Here is an 18,379-nt window from a genome sequence, read left to right on the forward strand (position 1 = left end):
ATAAAATTATCTTCAAAGAAAGTACTATTTTTTCATCAATATATAAATTATATTCAAATAACTACTAATTAAATATTATTAAATAAAATAAAGCTCATCATCTAAATATTCAAAATATAATACATAAAATCCTCATTATTTTCAATTACTAGAACTTCAAATTATAATTGAGAAATTACCCGATTTATATGTAAAATATCAGAAAATATAATTTTTATTAAACTTAATAAATCATAAATAACTTTTTATTTAATTTTTAAAAATTTGGGGTCTTACATCCTACCCCACTTATAAAAAATTTTTGTCCTCGAAAATTGATACAAAATAAAAGAGATTTCATATCACTTCACTCTCGAATGCATTTAAAGAAAAAGCAAAAAATTCTCATTGTATATATATATATATATATATATATATATATATATATATATATATAGTTTCAAATACCAGGATTTTCATATGGCATAAAGGTATAAAGAGTATAAGTGATGAGAAACAAAAGTTACTAGATAGGCTTGATATACAAGATGATATATTTCAAACATGTGATGGTAAGGCAAGGCGGCAAAAGGTTATATAACAGATTAGGGTTAAAACAGCGTGCTTAACGTTCGCACTCTGATCTCACAACAACTTCAGAGATTCAATTATTCAAACTTCAAAATAACTTATTTCCAACATCCTCAATCGTACTTCATCGAACAACTCATTCGAGGGTTTTCAACCTCGTCAAACACTTCGCAAATCTTAATGGTCTCAAATCTAACATCAACAAAACTCTTTCACATGAAACAAGATTCCACAATTCTCTGCAACGTTGTATACTTACAAATTTCACCTTTTGCATTCACCAAACTTGTCCTAAAGGACTAATGTATCGTTTACTAAGTCTAACGGTCACAAAAGATACGAAAACTAATCTCGAGTATACTCAGAAGGATAATAAACCATAGAAAAGAAAGAAAAGCGACAAGAACCGTATTCGCGAGAATTTGAAAGAATTGTTGAAATCACAACTAGACAAGGATGAACAAGCAATAAAGAGTGCTGGAAAGAGAATCAACTGATAATTTATAGGGTAACTCTTGAATCGAAGGAATTCTATAGGACCAATAAGATGAAAAACAATGCAGTATTTTGAAATGAATTCAAGCTGATTCAAGTAAATATGAGGTTTACAAAAGAAGAATATCCAAAACCAAAGACAAAATTCACAAAACTCAAGTGTATGATTTAAGGATACTCTCGAATACATTGTTCATAAAGAATGAAAAACTTAAGAAAAAATCATTTCATATTCTGAAAGAGAAAATGAGTAACAAACATCCTTCAGAAGATTAATAAAAGCGTAAATGTGACATTATTTCAATATAAATTCAAGTGGAAATAGATTACACAAAGTTTGTAAATGGAAAGATTAATTTGGCTAAGAGTGAAATTGTATTTTCTCTTCTTTTTCAAGCATGCATGAAAACTGCGATTTTGTTGGAAAGAAACATGAGATAAAATTTTGCTCATAAAAGAAAAAAGGATGCATTACAATTGAACAAGTTTAAATCACATATAGAAATTTTTAGAGTATAAGGTAAAGGGGTGTAGGCTGAATCAAAAGCGATTTTATTAAAACTTCAATAGGCAGTTATATCGCACCAAAACAAGTTCAAATCACATCAAAGAGAGGCACTACTCAAGTAAAGAAATGCAAAGTCAAGGACAACTTCGCATAATAATAAATCAAAACTTGTTTAAAAAGGTTTAAAACAAAACTCCAATAATATACTTGAAATCACAACCTTATAAGGATGTTCAATAATATTAAGATGCGCTAAGAAGGAAACCAATTCTTTTCAAGAAAGAAACTTAAATTAAAGGATTTCAATTAGGATTCATAAAGCATGTCACTCATAAAAATGAAAAACTTAAGAATGAACTCAACAACTTAAAAAAATTGATTCAAAACTTAAATTTTTTCAAAAAAATTCAAAACTTTTTCAAAATGGTTCAAAACAAAATTCTGAAGGTATACTCGGAATAACCACCTCGCAAGAATCATTTAAGAAGATTACGATGCGTTAAAAGGAAATCAGCCCATGGAAGAAAGGATCTTCAAATCAAGGGAATTCAAACAAGAACTCACTAGGCATGGATTATCAAACGAGTTTTCAATTGGTCCAAAGGAATACAAAACGCACTAAGAAGACAACTCAATTAATAGAAAATTATCAAGAAAGAACCTTTAACTAAAGAAAGATAAATAAAAGGACAAATGGTGCATTAAATGAAACGAATTCAAGTTGACTCGGATGAGTATGAGATTCACAAGAAATGAAAAACTAAGACTAATGGCGACATTCAAAAAGTAAGATAGTAATTAAAAACAGAATCAAATATGACATCCACAGAAATGAAAAGCTTAAGAAAGGAATTGGTCTATTCATAAGAAGCAAGACATGAATCCAACATTTTTTTAAAAGAACAACAATTGCATAAACAATGTAGTATGCTAAACTAAATTCAAATTAAAAATAAATTAGGTGAAGTTTACCAAACTAAAACCAACTGGAAAGAGATAAAAACCTTTCTTTGAAGAATATCTAAATACATAATCAAATAAGGATATTCGTAAAAACTGCAATAAAGTCGTTAGAGAATCAAGCTGTAATCTTAAGAAGGAATTTGAATCTAAGAACTTCGGTAGGAACAATCAAGAAGAAGAACGGTACACTCTTTTGAACCGAATCTAAGCTAGGTCGAAAAGAATACTAAAAATCAATGGTAGCATTCACAAAGAATGGATAAACTCAAAAAGGAATGAATTCACTTTTTCGAAAGAAATAAAAAAGGTATTGTATAAAAAAAACTCAAATTAAAATTAGATATGGAAAATTTATAAAATAGAATTTAATCAAGTTATGAGCAAAAATATTTTCTCAAAAATCTTGAAAAATACTTAGATGCAAAATCACATAAGAATATGTATAAAAATTGTGATAAGGTTAGTAGGAAATCAAGTTGTAATTAAATGAGAAAGTCTAGGGTGTAATAATTAATTTCATTTTTATATAAGTTAGTAAAAGAGTAGGTGTAGCATTACGAACCTACAGGTTTTAAACCATAAAAAAAGTTACCAAATTCATATAAGGAAGTATATGCTAAATTAGAAGGTTTAGATGTTCAAGAAATAGTCATGAACAAGAATTCAGGTGAGAGAAAAATCAAACCAGAATTTATTTGAAGATACAAAATAAGAATTACAAGAGGACACTATATGATAGGATATATTACGGCAAAACAGATTCAGACATCGTCAACAAATTACATCGTTTAAGTAGAGGAACACAGAACCTAAAGCTGTACTGTCAAGAATCTATAGGATAGCTAGGCGGATATTCAGAGTAGAATATACATAAGATGCAATGCATAGAGCTAAAATATCAAATCATAACTTAAGGAAGAAATTTAAATCAGAAAATTTTGCTAGGAACAATAAGATGATATATTGATCGAAGCGAGTTCCAATTAAATTAGAGTACAAAGTTTACATAGGATAACGCCAAATTGAAAACCATGACATCAAGAATCCAAAGGATGATCAGGAATACAATCTGATAGAGAATCAAACCGCATTTCAAAAAAGCAGTGAAATAAGGAATTTCATGACTAAGGAAAACAAAACAAAGGATGCATCGATACGGGACTAACTTCAAAAGTTAATTTCTAATGCTCCCAAAACCCGTTATTCGCATCCCCTAATAATTCTATTTTATCTATGATAACCTGTTAACTTTTCCGTATGCATAAATCTTTAACATTAAGTTGGCCAGAGTTAACATCAGAGTTATGCTACGGTAAGCTAACGACATTAATCAATAGATAGTCATGTGCATAAAGCTCTAATTCTTATTATCCGAACAAGACCTACTACATGACAGACACTCAGAGTATGCAACGAAGTATAGTCAATCCATTCCCAAGGCTCTAATCAGGATTAACTGCTCTGATACCATAATGTAAGACCCTTACTTTTAACACCTTATGATCGTACTAAAAGTTTAGGTGTTACTTACCTTTAATCCTTTATTTGATACTATATTTATTTAATATTGAGCCTTCGTAAATATGAACCCAATTTTTAGTTATGAAAGCAAAAAGCCTTTACTTTAAAAATCACACAGTCACATATCATATTCAAGTAATAATAATTACATAAAGTTATCCAAAACTTCTTAATATACAAGTCCTGCCACTCTAAATTCTCAAAATGACAAATAACGAAGGATAAAATAAAATCTAAATCTAAATCATGAAACACAAAAGGAAAACACACACACACACACACACACACACACACACACACACACACACACACACACACACACACACACACACACACACACACACACACACACACACACACACACACACACACACACACACACACACACACATATATATATATATATATATATATGCAAAGCTCCGTAGTTCGAATCGCGGCTTCGTGCCAAAGCTTCTTGAAACTGTCACTGGAAAAGAAATTCTGTAGGGGGGTAAAAACATCATCCTCGAAAGGATTCTCAGTAGAGGGTTTAAGAATTGTTATAAGAAGATATGTATAAAAAGAAGAATTGGTTTCAAGGCAGTGATTATCATTCGTCCTATGAATCTTTTAAAAATCAACGGCTAATCATCCAAAACTTTTCAAAGAAACAATATTTATTTTTCACAAATCCAAAACCTTTCCTTTCTTATAAGAGAATCTTAATTGGTTTCCTAGACTATATGAATGACCAACCTGTTCCAAGCATAGGTTTATTAAGTCTATGCTGAACCAGCTTGATTTTTCATACTTTACTAATAACTCAATCAGAAACCAATCACAGCGTTCAATGTATCACATAATCAATCAACACAATCATCATCTCATCACCAAAAATCTCGAAAGTACTACATCAGAACAAACACAGGCAAAACAGACAATGAAGGTACAAGTATAGATAGCAATTACAGCAAATAGCTCAGTTAGCAGTTAATAACAGTTTAATAATTAGGCAAACAAAAATTAAATTCAAACCCAAACAAAGCATACAAATGCGAATGATGCATGTCTATCCTATGACTAATGAGCTCATCTGTCGGTTATACAGCCAACCCGACAAGACCGGTTTGCTAAACCTTTGGACTGTCTCTCGACGCGCATCTCCATGAGTCTATGCATAGCTTTTTCTCACATATATATCAAATCGCTCAATGGGGGTACCATTCTCGGGAATTTATGAGTGCCCGGTCACCCTTACGTCGTAGGGTCAACAGAGTATCGAGTCTCAATCTGGAACAAGTGGTGGCAAGGTACTGCATCTACCCAGAAAAACTCGTGTCTAAGATAATTCAAATTTATAAGCATATGAATAATTCAGTCAACGTTCATCAATATCTAAGTCATTCTCAATATCATCATCATTCGTTAATCAATATCTCATTTTCAAATTCATTTCAAGAAATCATATTTCAAAATCAATCCTCATCATCCTTCTTTCCATTCCGTTCATCAATAGTTCCAATTCAAAATATAATTCATTCTTTTCTAAATGAATCAAACTTAAAATATACTCATTTTCTTAATAACTCAAAATCAAATCATATAACCTTTGAATTCAAATCTTTTTAAATAATCGTCTAAACAAAATCTCTAATTTTTATAAAATTTTGACAGCATCTCCTCTAAAACTCAGACTCTGCCACCCTTTTCGGGTCCCATCCAGACATCTTTCAAACTCCTTTATATAATCTCTAATACCAAACCAATTTCAATATCTCAAACCATTTTCAATTTTTCCAAAAATCATTTTTGATAAACTAACAATCCCAAATCCAATGTATCAAATCTCTTTCAATAACTCAAACTCATTTCCATTATCAAAATATTTATAATTCTCAAGAAAATAAATTCGACAACCACCACTTTATCAAAAATCAATCCATAATCCAAATTATTCAACCTTATCAATCAATCAATCAATCAACCACACAAATAATTACAATCGACCAAAATAATTCAAACCTTTTCATAAGACTTATGAAATCACAAAAAATATACATTTTGCATTAATATCGATTTATAACGATTCTCAAAAATTAAAATGAGTTTAAGGAAAGTGCACCTACCTCAATGTTGAAATTTCAGAATTTAAATGCGGCAAATCTACTTATTTCGATTTCACAACAGTAGCGACAACAGCGTTAGAACCAGCAGTAGCAATTTCAGTCACCCCAGCAACAACGATTCTTTCAGAGCATCAACCGTCACAGTCCACAGTTGCAACACCTTAATCCTAAAACATCAACCCCTTAAACTTCTCAATCAACGGATAGCATGACAGTAGCAGTGGAGATTCATAAACAAAAATGACTTATAGTAATTAAGGAAAACAAGAAAACAAAGCATAGCAGTAGTAGCGCGATGACTGCAATAATAGGAAAAATGGCATCCTTCCCCACCTCAGCTCGTGACTCCGGCGACGGAAAACTCCACAGACGACGATGGCGGAGAGAGCAGCGGCGGTAGAAACCACCCCGCAACGCCTTTTCTCTCTCCTCGCATTGTTCTGTCTCTCTCTCTTCGCATCGGGTCCTGCTTATGGCTCGATAACAGCTCACAGCGCCGGTGCGAAGGCAACGACTCCACGAAGGTTCGACGGCGATGGTGACGACGAGGTGCAACGAAGCTAGCGGCACACGACGTGACGGCGGTGGCGACGCTCCTCACTCGCACGAGCTCCCCCTTCTCTGCGACACACTCTCCTCGTTCCTCCATCATCGGCGACAACGGCGGCGCGACGAGCTGCAGTGACTCCGCCGGCGCACTCTCCCCCCTTCTCCTCTCTTTTGATTCGCACCCTCTCCTCTCTTTTCTTTCTTTCTGTTAATTCTTTTGCTGCTGCTATGTGTTGTGTTTGTGTGTTTGATTTTGGAAGAAAGGAAAAGGGGTGTGGCGGCTGAAGGGAATGGAAAAGTTAGGGTTAGGGTTTTAGGAAGTATTTAGCAAATTAAGGTTTCATTTTGAGGATAATTAATAATATAATTAGAGTATAAAATAGTATTAAAAACTAAGTTTAATCCAATAAAATTATCTTCAAAGAAAGTACCATTTGTTCATCAATATATAAATTATATTCAAATAACTACTAATTAAATTAAAATTAGAAATAATTAAATTCATTTTTTTCTTTATTTATAAAATAAAGCTCAACATCTAAATATTCAAAATATAGTACATAAAATCCTCATTATTTTTCAATTACTAAAACTTCAAATTATAATTGAGAAATTACCCGATTTATATGTAAAATATCAGAAAATATAAGCTTGATTAAACATAATAAATCGTAAATAACTTATTATTTAATTTTTAAAAATTCGGAGTCATACAAATAACATGTTCGGTTCATTTATATTCTGCACAATTTAAAACTTTTCTTCTTCACCTTCTGGTGCTTCTTCACCAGGGAGAGAAGGAGGAAAAGACAAAAGAATACAGCAGCAACAATAACAAAAGAATGACGATAAGGAGAAAATACGTGACGAAAAAGGAACGCAAAAAAGAAGAAAGAGAATGAGGAGGAGGAGGAACGCGAAGAAAAAGGCAAAGAAGAAAAAGACGCTTCTTGTGTAAACGAGTGTGAGGAGAAGAAAAAGAAGAAGAAGAAGCGTGAGAAAAGAAGAAAAGCGAAAAAGGCGCGTTACCTAAAATTGCTTGGATGAATTTGGATACCAAAATTACTTGGAAATAGAGAATATCTTATTATTAAATTAGGATTCAACTACTTGATAGTAATTTTGCATAAAATCTTTGTAAATCAATTTATTTTTTTGTCTAATCAATCTATTTATAACAACTCCAAAAACAAAAACATTATTTCAAATAATTGGCAATTATTTTAATATATATATATATAAAATAAATATTAAATGATTTTTTTTATAAATAATCATTGTTATATTTTTTCTCACTTATCTCGAATAATTAGTTTCAATTAGTTTGTAAAAAAGAATAAAAATAATCGTTTTTAATTTTTAAATTATGAATGTTAATCCAAGAAAAGAAAAATGGTTAGAAGATAATAAAAAATTATTTAAAAAAATTACTATTCTAATTAAACTAAAAAAGTTATTCAATTAATTAATATCTAAAAACTAAAGAAAAAGTTTGAAAGGCGAATATTTTTATTAAAGTTTAACTAACATTTTAATTATTAAAAAAATGTATAATTTCATATCAATAAATGATTCCTAATGAATTATTACAAATCACAAAAAAATATACTGCCTCTAGTATTACCGTTAACCAAATCTTACTAGAAGCCTTGTATATATAAATAAGCAGAAAGCAACAAGGATTAATTCTCAGTTTCATTCTTATTTCTATTAAAGAAAGTTTCCAATATTTCTAGTAAACTCGAAGCATCAAACCAGTTCTTAATTTCATCATCATGACTTCGCCATTTACTTTCTTTTGGGAAGCGTCATCTCCCCCATTGTTACAAGAAGAGGAGGCAGATTTGCAACATTATCTAACCCTCATGAGAGATCAAATAACAGATTACTTCATTCTCAAGGTACAAGTTACGCATCAAACTTGCTGGACTCATCATCAACAACCACAATCACATCCACCAGTGTTAGGAGCCATTTATTCGTTTGAATCCTCAATTCTAATCCAAGCGCAAGAATTCCTTCAAAACGGTTCATCACACATGCAAATGCACTTCCCTGAGGCTATTATACCAATTGCCTTGATTCATAACATGATGCCAGATATTATATCCTACGCGAAAGCCATAATTCAAACTCGTCCTTCCGGATTCCTCTATGAAAGACCTGATTTTCGTTTGTTCAGTTTGTATCTGGACATTATTATCCAGAATCCTATATTGTACGTTGATGACTTGAATATCCAGAATTTGTCATTGGAAGTTGATGACTACGGCAACATGATCACCGACTTAATCATTGAAGAGTCCATGGAAGATCCTAATAATATTAAGATGGTTCCTGCATCAAAGAATGCCATTGAGTCTCTTGAGAAAGTGAAGCTTGAAAATAATAACCACCTAGCAGAGAGGTGCACTATTTGTCTAACTGAATTTGATTATGGTGATGATGCAGAACAAGTTTCATCAATGCCTTGTAAGCATGTATATCATCAAGAATGCCTCGTGCAATGGCTCAAGACTAGTCATTTATGTCCTTTATGTCGGTATCCGATGCCAACTAATTAGATTGTCAAAAATGTAAAAAAAAAATTGAAATTAGTTATTTGATTTTGTGTAATTTGATTGTAGTTCATCATGTGAACAGCATTATGCATTTAATCATGAAAAAAATTAGTTAGTTGATTCTGTGTAGTTTGGTTGTAATTCATCATTTGTGAATATATGATGCATTTTTTGTGGAGTTCTCTTCCCCAAAATTTTTTTCTTTTTTATATTATTTTCTGTTTTAGTTTTCTAAGCAGCTTTATCAAAAAAGAAAAAACCTTTGTTTTGTTTGTTAAAGAAAGGATTCAGAATTTTCGCCGTTGACTATAATGTGGAAAATTCAGTTAAAATAATTTAAAAATTATAAAAGCGACAAGGGAGACAGGGGATGGAGAGGTGTGGCACAAGGTGCTTTGCCAAAGGATGAGGGGCAGATGCTTCGTGTTTTGGCCTTCTGGTTCTGGGTGAGTGTTTTTTGGGATGTGTGTGTGTGTTTTTTTTTTTATTTTTATGTGAATGAGGGAGAGGATTCTTGGTGCGTCATTAGAGGAGAATAAGTATTCTATTTCTTGATTTTAATTTTGGTGTCTATTCTGTTTCTTGATTTGAAATGGGTAAGAGAGCACTCACAAGTCACAGCCTTCGTTAAATTTGGATGCGTGTCTTCACGATCATTTGTTAAGTTGCCACTTGCCACTAGATATTGGCCGAATGTAAAGGTTTGACTCATAAAAAAGCTTAAAGAGTTGAAGTCAAACTCAAATAACATGCATATATGTACGATAAGAAATTAAGAATCAGAGAAAGTGCACTTAGCTTGTTGAATGGTCACTTCATCCTTCTGTGTGGGGAATTGAATGCCGCCTTGTACACTGATCGGTCAGCAATAGACTCGAGCTCCGATCGGCAACAACCTTGCCTCGCTGCCGCCAGTGGCGGATACCTTGGGAAACTCCGAGTCTCTGGTCAGTGATGACCAACAACCTTTCTTCGAATGGTGCCGCCAAAACTGCACTTCTCGCTCAAACACCGCTTCCCGCGTTCACCACCGCCGCCACGAACCTTCTCAACCATTCCACTTCTGCCGCCCACTCCTCCTAGTTTCTCTCTCCTCGCCGAGACCCCTTCGTCGCCAGCCGCCTCCTCTCCTCCTCCGCCCTCTCCCCCTTCGCCGACCTCACCCTCGCGTCTAGAATCTTTTCCTCCCTCCCATACCCACCCAACACCTTCATGTGGAACACCCTCATCCGCGCCCACGCCTCTAGCCCCAATCCCCATTACTCTCTCTGCCTTTACGTCTCCATGAGGAAGCTAGGCGCTATTCCAGGGAAACACACCTTCCCCTTTCTCCTTAAGGCCTGCTCTAACATTCCCTCCCTGCCAGCCTGTACCCAGGTTCACACACACGTGCTGAAATTCGGGCTGTGCTTTGATTCCCACGTGGCCAATGGTTTGGCCAATGGTTTATGTTCCGGAGATTTTGCCCTTGCGCGCCTTATGTTCGATGAAATGCCGGACAGGAGTTTGAGTCTTTGGACGACGATGGTTTGTGGGTATGCTCAGAATCAATGTTATGATGAGGGTTTGGGGCTTTTTCATGAGATGATTGCGGATGGATTGGAGCCCAATGCTGCGACGCTGGCTTCAGTGTTATCGGCTTGCGCTCGGGCGGGGTATCTTGAGCTTGGGCAGAGGATTCACGGGTTCATGAAGGTGAAGGGGTTTGAAGTGAAAGTGATTCTTGGGACGGCGTTGGTTTACATGTATGCAAAGAATGGGGAGATTGTTATGGCTCGGAAGTTGTTTGATGAAATGACTGAGAGAAATGTTGTTACTTGGAATGTGATGATCTCTGGCTTGGCTACTCATGGACATGTTGAAGATGCTCTTGGTCTCTTTGAGAAGCTGAAGGAGGAGCAAGCTGTCGTCCCTAACAATGTCACTTTCTTAGGGGTTTTGTCGGCTTGTTGTCATGCTGGCTTGGTTGATGTTGGTCGTGAGATCTTTTATTCGATGAAAAATGTGTATGGGGTTGACGCAAAGATTGAACATTATGGGTGCATGGTGGATCTTCTTGGAAAAGAGGGTAAGTTGATAAACTGGTAAAAGGAATGCCTTGGAAGCCTGATATTGTTATTTTAGGAGCTTTGTTGGCAGCTTGCAAAAATAATGGAAATACCAAGGTTGCTAAAAGAGTCGTAAAAGAAATTCTTGCTCTGGAACCTCATAATCATGGTGTTCATGTTGCTATGTCGAATATATATTCAGAGGCTGGACAATGGAATGAAGTTTTGAGACTGAGGAAGGTTATGAAAGAAGAAAGACTAAAGAAAACTCCAGGGTGGAGCCTTGTTGCTACTTAATTGAGCATTGTCCAAAAGATTTCGTTTTTTCAATTGTCATAATTAACCAAAGGAGTAGACTTAAGTTGCTCAAATGTGCCTCTGATTAAATCCTAAATCACTTCTATTTGAACTATTTCTGCTACTTGGAAGGCCAAAATTAGTTGAGGTGGTTGCCGAAAAGGTGGTGTTGCAGTACTACTTATTAATGTCTGATTGTCGCATCCTAGTCGCAAGAACATAAGCAACTGCTTGAGGTTCACTTCAAAGGAGTTTCTTCTTGAAAAGTGTCATTCAAAATGGAATTGCTAATATTAAAATTTTGGACGGAGTTATGCTTTGGTATGGCTAATGTCAACATTACTGAATGATTGTATGATTCAGATAACTTAGAAGCTTTTCAGACAAAGAAGCAACTCCTATGCTCCTATTAGGAGAAATATGCATGACATGAACACTTAAACAGGCCTTGATCATGTCCAAGGTGTGTTGATGAATGCAGAGGGTGAACAGTGTGGTAACAGCTATATCATAAAACTTGGTATTTTCAAGAGCTATTAAGATGAAAGATCACTCGAGTGTTGGTCTAGTGTGTTTCTCGATAAAAGTTAATCTCCCTAGAGGAAAACAGCGATGAACTTGGTCCTGGTATATCTACCCTCTTGGTTTGTGACCAGTCTAGGAAAGATCTATGAGACATTAGAATAGAAGCAACCGTGTTAAACACTGAAGTAGCTGGCTCATATAATCACCCAGAGCTACTCTTCTAATGTGAACTGATGCAGGCTGCGGCTCTCTATTTATTGGCTTACAAGCAAAACATTAACTAAAGGAGGTTGCAGTTGTGGCCTAACATATTCAATGGTTGACACGCCACTGACAGACTACAATGGAAAAAATGGACCGTAAATTTACGCAGATGAGCATGTAAGGAACCGGACAGAGACAGCGGATGCAAACCATGTGATTTGTGGTAGTTATGGCTATACCTTATAGGTGCTAACTTTTCATAACATTTTAAGGGGAAAAAAAAGGAAAGAAATCTCGCTGATTCTTGTAGGAAGGAGGAAATTATAATATTCAAGATTACGCATCTGGTAACCTGCAAAGTTGCAGGAAGTGATTCCTAACCGTGTAAGTTGTAACCATCTGCAATGATTTTTTAAGTGCCTGAGTATGTTAGTGTTTTCCTTTTATACTAGTTCTATTAACTTCCTTTATGTGATAATTCTTCAGACCATTCAGCAGCCCAAAAGTAAAAATAGTCTTCCGACATTGACAAGACAGATAGAAAAAGCAAAGATTCAGTTTGGAAGGTTGAGAGGTAATTATAACTCCTTGTTACTTCTATGAAATTCTCAAGGGAGTTATATGACAATGCAAACACAATATGACTGGAAATTAAAACATTTTCAGCTCCTTATGTCAAGTTCACCTAAATTAGATTATTTTTTTTAATCCCACACATTTCAAACTGTTTGTAATGGTAAAATTGTTAATTAAATTATTAGTTATTTGTTTTGAAAAATTAATGGTGCTGAAATGATAAAATTACTAATTCCAGCCAATCTGCTATTAGTTGCAGGTTCTCAACAATCTTCCTTGATCAGATAGATACCCAGAAAAATATAAAACAAAAGATAAAAATAGCAAAGAAGCAAAGTAGAAAGATGATAAAAGCGATAACCGCTACATAATAACTTCTATAAGAAGTTCTGTTCTAACACTGATGTTACATATTAATTTGACACAAGAAAGATGCTGGAACATGAACCGTCTCTATAGTATTTAGAGAGATATAATGTCATTGAGTACTAAGATATTGTATATAATGAACCGTTTTTTATATTGTATATTTCCCTCTCAAAATTATTACTGATGGATACTAAAATACATGATCGCTCGCTTTCAGACATGACTGGCGTGTTTAAATGTTAATCTTTCTGGAACTGTAGAAGCTGCGAATGTGAGACACTGAATCAACGTGGGGGTCTGCTCATCATCAGCAGAAGGTTCATTTGCAAGGAAAGCATGAGGAGCTATTGGTACATATGCGAAAAATGCAGGAGATGGGGTTGGGGCTATTACTCTGTTTGCATGCAAATCATGAGATGGGACTATAGGCTCACTTGCCAACACAATCTTTTGCGGGGGAAGGAGATTGAGTTGGGGTTATTGCCTAAATTTCAGGCAAATCATGAGATGGTGTTATAGGTTCAGAACTTGCAGGAAAAGCTTGAGATGGAGTTGGGGCTATTGGTTTGTTTATCTGGAATGCATGAGATGGAGATATTGGCTCACTTGCTAATTCAATGGCTGAAACACCACTCAGGTTGTTTGTACATCAAACTGCTCTCAATCTTTTTTTTTTTCTTTTTTTTTTAAGGCGATTTTTTATTTGTTTTGTTCTATACTATGACTTTAATTTTGATAATTTGATTGTGTAAAATATTTTATTTATATTTTAATTAATCACATCTATTTTTTTTGTATGATTATTTTACACAATTAATATAAAAAGTTATTATTTTTACTAATATAATATTATATAATTAGATATATGTGTAAATTTACTTTATATAAAACTGTATTAAAATTAAATTTTTATATATTGTGGAACAAAAATATTATTTATAGGCTAAAAATTAATCATTAAATTAACTATTATGTATTCGTATATAAATACATGTGTAGTTTCACTCAACTTTAACATAAATTTTGTTTGCTAATAAGACATAAATTTTGTTTGCAAATAAGAATAATTTTATTGGTAATTAATTTTTTGTGTATACGTAACATAATTGATTTTAGAATTTTAATAAACTTATAATTTAATGTATTTAGATATAAATATAAATTATAGAAAAAACTTTCAAAATAATTCCTATCAAATTTATACACGTTGTTCTCTAATAAATTTTTATTATTCTAAAGTTTGTCAGACATATTTCCTTAAGTTATTTTTAATAAAATTTTTAATATATATATATATATATATATATATATATATATATATATATATATAAACAAATCTCTAACAAAGTTTATTTTAAAAAAAATTAAATCTCAATAAATATTATTATGAGCCAAATTAGTTTTCTTTCAAATAATAGTAAGATTAATGTCTAATGGAAATAATTCAAAAAATTTTATAATAATAAAAATTTAATAATAAAAGTTAAAATATTCAATCTAAAATTTTTTAAAAATAATTTAGGTATTCACTCTAAATTATATCAAGATATTCTTTTTATTCTTAAGTAAGAGTTCATTTTAAATGTTCAATTAGATATTTAGATTAAAAAAATTATTAAATATATTATAAAAGTTAAAGATATGGTCTTATCAGATACAAATACAAAATTAATTATAATTTAATGATTAAAAATTGTGTGAAAGATTCATAATCTAAAACCAGATGTTAGATCTCCGACAAAGAGGAGGCAAAAAATTTGATGCGTACAAAATTAGTGTTTAGGGTAAAATTTTTAAATTAGTTTGTGACTCGGTTCTAAAATTTTTTATTTATACTTTTTAAAAGGTTTAAAAAACTTTTATTTTTTTAAAATTTGATTGTGAAAATTGGTATTTAGAGTATGCTATAATGACATAAACCGATATGATAATTTTGAGTAACGCTACATGTATATTAAAATCAGCCATCAAAATTAGTTACTAGTATAAAATATATGATAGAATATAAATACATATTTAAAATAAATTAACTCTATTGAGTTAAGAAATTAACTAAATTAATTAACGATGACAAACATTATTTTATTGGGCAAAAGTATATAATTAGTGTTGATTGTTTATGATTATATGAGGCTGATTATTTATTGTTACATGCCAAAACTCATCATTGTAGTAGCCCAAGAGGAAGGAAAATAAGAAACAAATCTAGCGGGCTACAAATCATCAAACAAGCCCAAAAAGAAACTAGGCAAGGAACCAACGGGCTGAACTTGATACAAATCCGATCCAAGCCCGATTGGTTCTCTCATTCAAACTCTTCCCCTGTACCTTCACCAAAAGCAACGTACATCTATCTTGTCTCAATCAGAAATCAGAAAAAGAAAGAGAAAAAGCTTAGTCCTTAAGTTGTTCACAGAAGAAGAAAGAAAGAGAAGGTTAGACAAGAAAGGTTGAGGTCAAATCAGCAAATTCAAACCAAATCAAGTTTAGGCAAAGGTTAAAGGTAAATTATTTCCTATTTCATGCATACTGCTTTCCTCTCTTCTTTTCAACACTCTGCAAGTCCGAAATAGGATACAAGGGAAAGATGATTTGTGTTGTTCTCTGCTGTGCATCTATGGTCACAAGTGTGTCTTGGGGACTAAGTAGCTTCTCAATGGCCAAGATCTGGGTTTACCATTGAGGATATCTGTTTTCTGCTTTCCTATAGTTTTCGGTCAACCAGAGAAGATCAGAACCAAAGTTTCTATTCTGAGGATTAATGGGAAAAAATGAGTTGGTGGGTTGGTGAAGCACACGGCTCAAGGGTTAACCTGGGGAGAGCAACCCAACAAGATGCAAGGAGATAAAAGAAGATTTTTCTTCATTCAGAATCAAGGAGAGATAACCAGTGTATTGAGTTTTCGTTCTGAGAAGTGCTCCCTGATGAAGTTCATCTACTTGGACAATATTTTCTTTCAAAGAAGCATTCCGCCAAAAATGAAGAACTGAATCAGAGACATGCAAATCTGGTTTATCACACAGCAAAGATGTTGTTGAAGAGTCAATCTCCTTCATGTTTTAAAGATTGTAATTTATTTTTTAATGTTTATCTTTCTGTAATTTCTTGAGTGAAAAGACATAATGAGAGATCTCAAGTAAAAGCCAATGAGTGAAACAAGGCTGAGTGATACACTTGAGAGAAAAGCCTAGAGTGATTTCAGATTTCTTTAGGTAAGTCTGTGTCTTGCATTTTGTACCTATTAGGTATCCCTTTCTTAGTTGGGTTAGCACTAAGAGTGAAAGAGTTGAGTATTAGGATAGCTAAAGTCAAGTTAGGTTAGAACTTGAGTGTGAAGGGATTGTGTCAATCCTGTGGAATTAGTGTATGTAATACTTTAACTATAGTGAAAATTTCACCACTGTTGTGGTAGAGACTGGACGTAGGTTGCATAGCACAAAGCAACTGAACCAGGATACATGATAGTGTTAGCTTTTCTCTTCTCTGCTTTGTTCTGTTTTCTGATATTCATGAGACAAAAATAAATTGTCTTATAAATTTTCGCTGCTGAGTTCAAACAGAATCAGAATCGAAAGTTTGCTTTAAAGGGTTAAGTCTATCAAATTAAAAGAAATGCATAGATTCAACCCCCTCTTCTCTAAGTCTACTACAACCTTCAATTGGTATCAGGAGCTAAGATCTCAAGAATCAAGCTTCACCGCTTGGAGCAAAGATCCAATAGCAAACAACTTGGGCACAACCACAGTTGCCTACACCATCACTGAATGCCAGTCAAACAACAGGCCTCCTTTCTTCAACGGGAAGAACCATGCCTACTGGAAAGAGAAGATGAGGATCTTCATCCAATCCATTGACTACAACATATGGAAGATTGTTGTAAGCGGTCCCAAGATCCCAACAAAAATAAGTGCCGATGGAGTGGTGACTCCAAAAGAAGAAGCTGAATGGAATGAAGACGATAAGAAGAAGATGGAGCTGAATGCTAAAGCCATCTACCTTCTTTACTATGCTATCAGCTTTGAAGAGTACTGAAAGGTGTCTAGATGCAAGACAGCCAAAGAAATATGGGAAAAATTCTAGGTTACACACGAAGGCACTAAACAGGTCAAAGAAACGAGGATTGATATGCTGCGAAAAGAGTATGATATGTTTAATATGAAGGATGGAGAAAGCATTGATGAAGTGTTTGAGAGACTCTTAATCATAATCAACAACCTTGATGCAATGGGTACAAACTACTCAGAACAAACTCTAGTAAGAAAACTCCTTAGAAGCCTCACAAAAGAATGGAAAACCACCACCACTATCCTAGCCGAGAGCACTAACCTAAGCCTTACAACCTATGATGAGCTGAGAGGAAAACTCCTTGCCTATGAAACCACACACACAAACCCGGACTCAAAGAAAAAGGGAATAGTCCTCAAGTCAAAAATAGAATCAAGAGAGAGTGAGTCCAGTGAAGGTATTTCAGATGATGAGCTTATGTTTTTTGTTAGGAGATTTAGAAGGATGATAAAGAACAAGGGCAAGTACAAGGGTTCAAGCTCAAAGGAACACAAGATGGACTTGAGCAAGGTGACGTGTCATCATTGCAAGGAGGTTGGACACTTCAAGCTAAACTGTCCAAAGCTCAAGAAGGAGGACAAAAGAAAGAAAGAAAGGAAAAGAGTGCTCATGGCAGCTTGGAAGGATCTTGAGAACGACTCGAATGAAGAAGAAGAGTCTAAAGGCAAAGATAAAGACTACTTCATGGCTGGAAACAATAATCTTGATGAGGTAAATTACTGACTTGTCTATAAATGATTTACATGCTATTATTGATGATCTCACTCTAAACACCTCAAAACTACTAGATAAATACAATAAGTACAAATCTGAAAAGATGTGTTAAAAGGTGAAAATGAATTTTTAAAAGAAAAAGTGAAGGAAACTGAATGTGCCTTGGACATTATTGAAGAAAACATATTTCTAAAATCTGAACTTAAAAAATTAAAAAGAAAGCACATTGTGGATCCTTCTCAAGAGTTAATTGCTGAAAATAAAAAATTAAATGATATGATTAAAAGGCTAAATGATGACTTAGC

At 33.6% G+C, this 18,379-nt stretch overlaps 1 protein-coding gene across 1 annotated transcript; it reads left to right on the forward strand.

Moving 5' to 3' along the window:
• Window positions 1-8,753: 8,753 nt before the first annotated feature.
• Window positions 8,754-14,006, forward strand: LOC130957559 (pentatricopeptide repeat-containing protein At2g36730-like). The gene is made up of 5 exons (XM_057884404.1): window positions 8,754-9,256; window positions 9,628-9,721; window positions 10,359-12,733; window positions 12,836-12,923; window positions 13,512-14,006. Exons 1-3 carry the CDS (start codon window positions 8,754-8,756, stop codon window positions 11,361-11,363), a joined length of 1,602 nt encoding a protein of 533 aa, XP_057740387.1. The 3' UTR covers window positions 11,364-12,733; window positions 12,836-12,923; window positions 13,512-14,006.
• Window positions 14,007-18,379: the final 4,373 nt, after the last annotated feature.

Source organism: Arachis stenosperma, chromosome 10 (assembly GCF_014773155.1).
Source record: "Arachis stenosperma cultivar V10309 chromosome 10, arast.V10309.gnm1.PFL2, whole genome shotgun sequence".
NCBI lineage: Eukaryota > Viridiplantae > Streptophyta > Magnoliopsida > Fabales > Fabaceae > Arachis > Arachis stenosperma.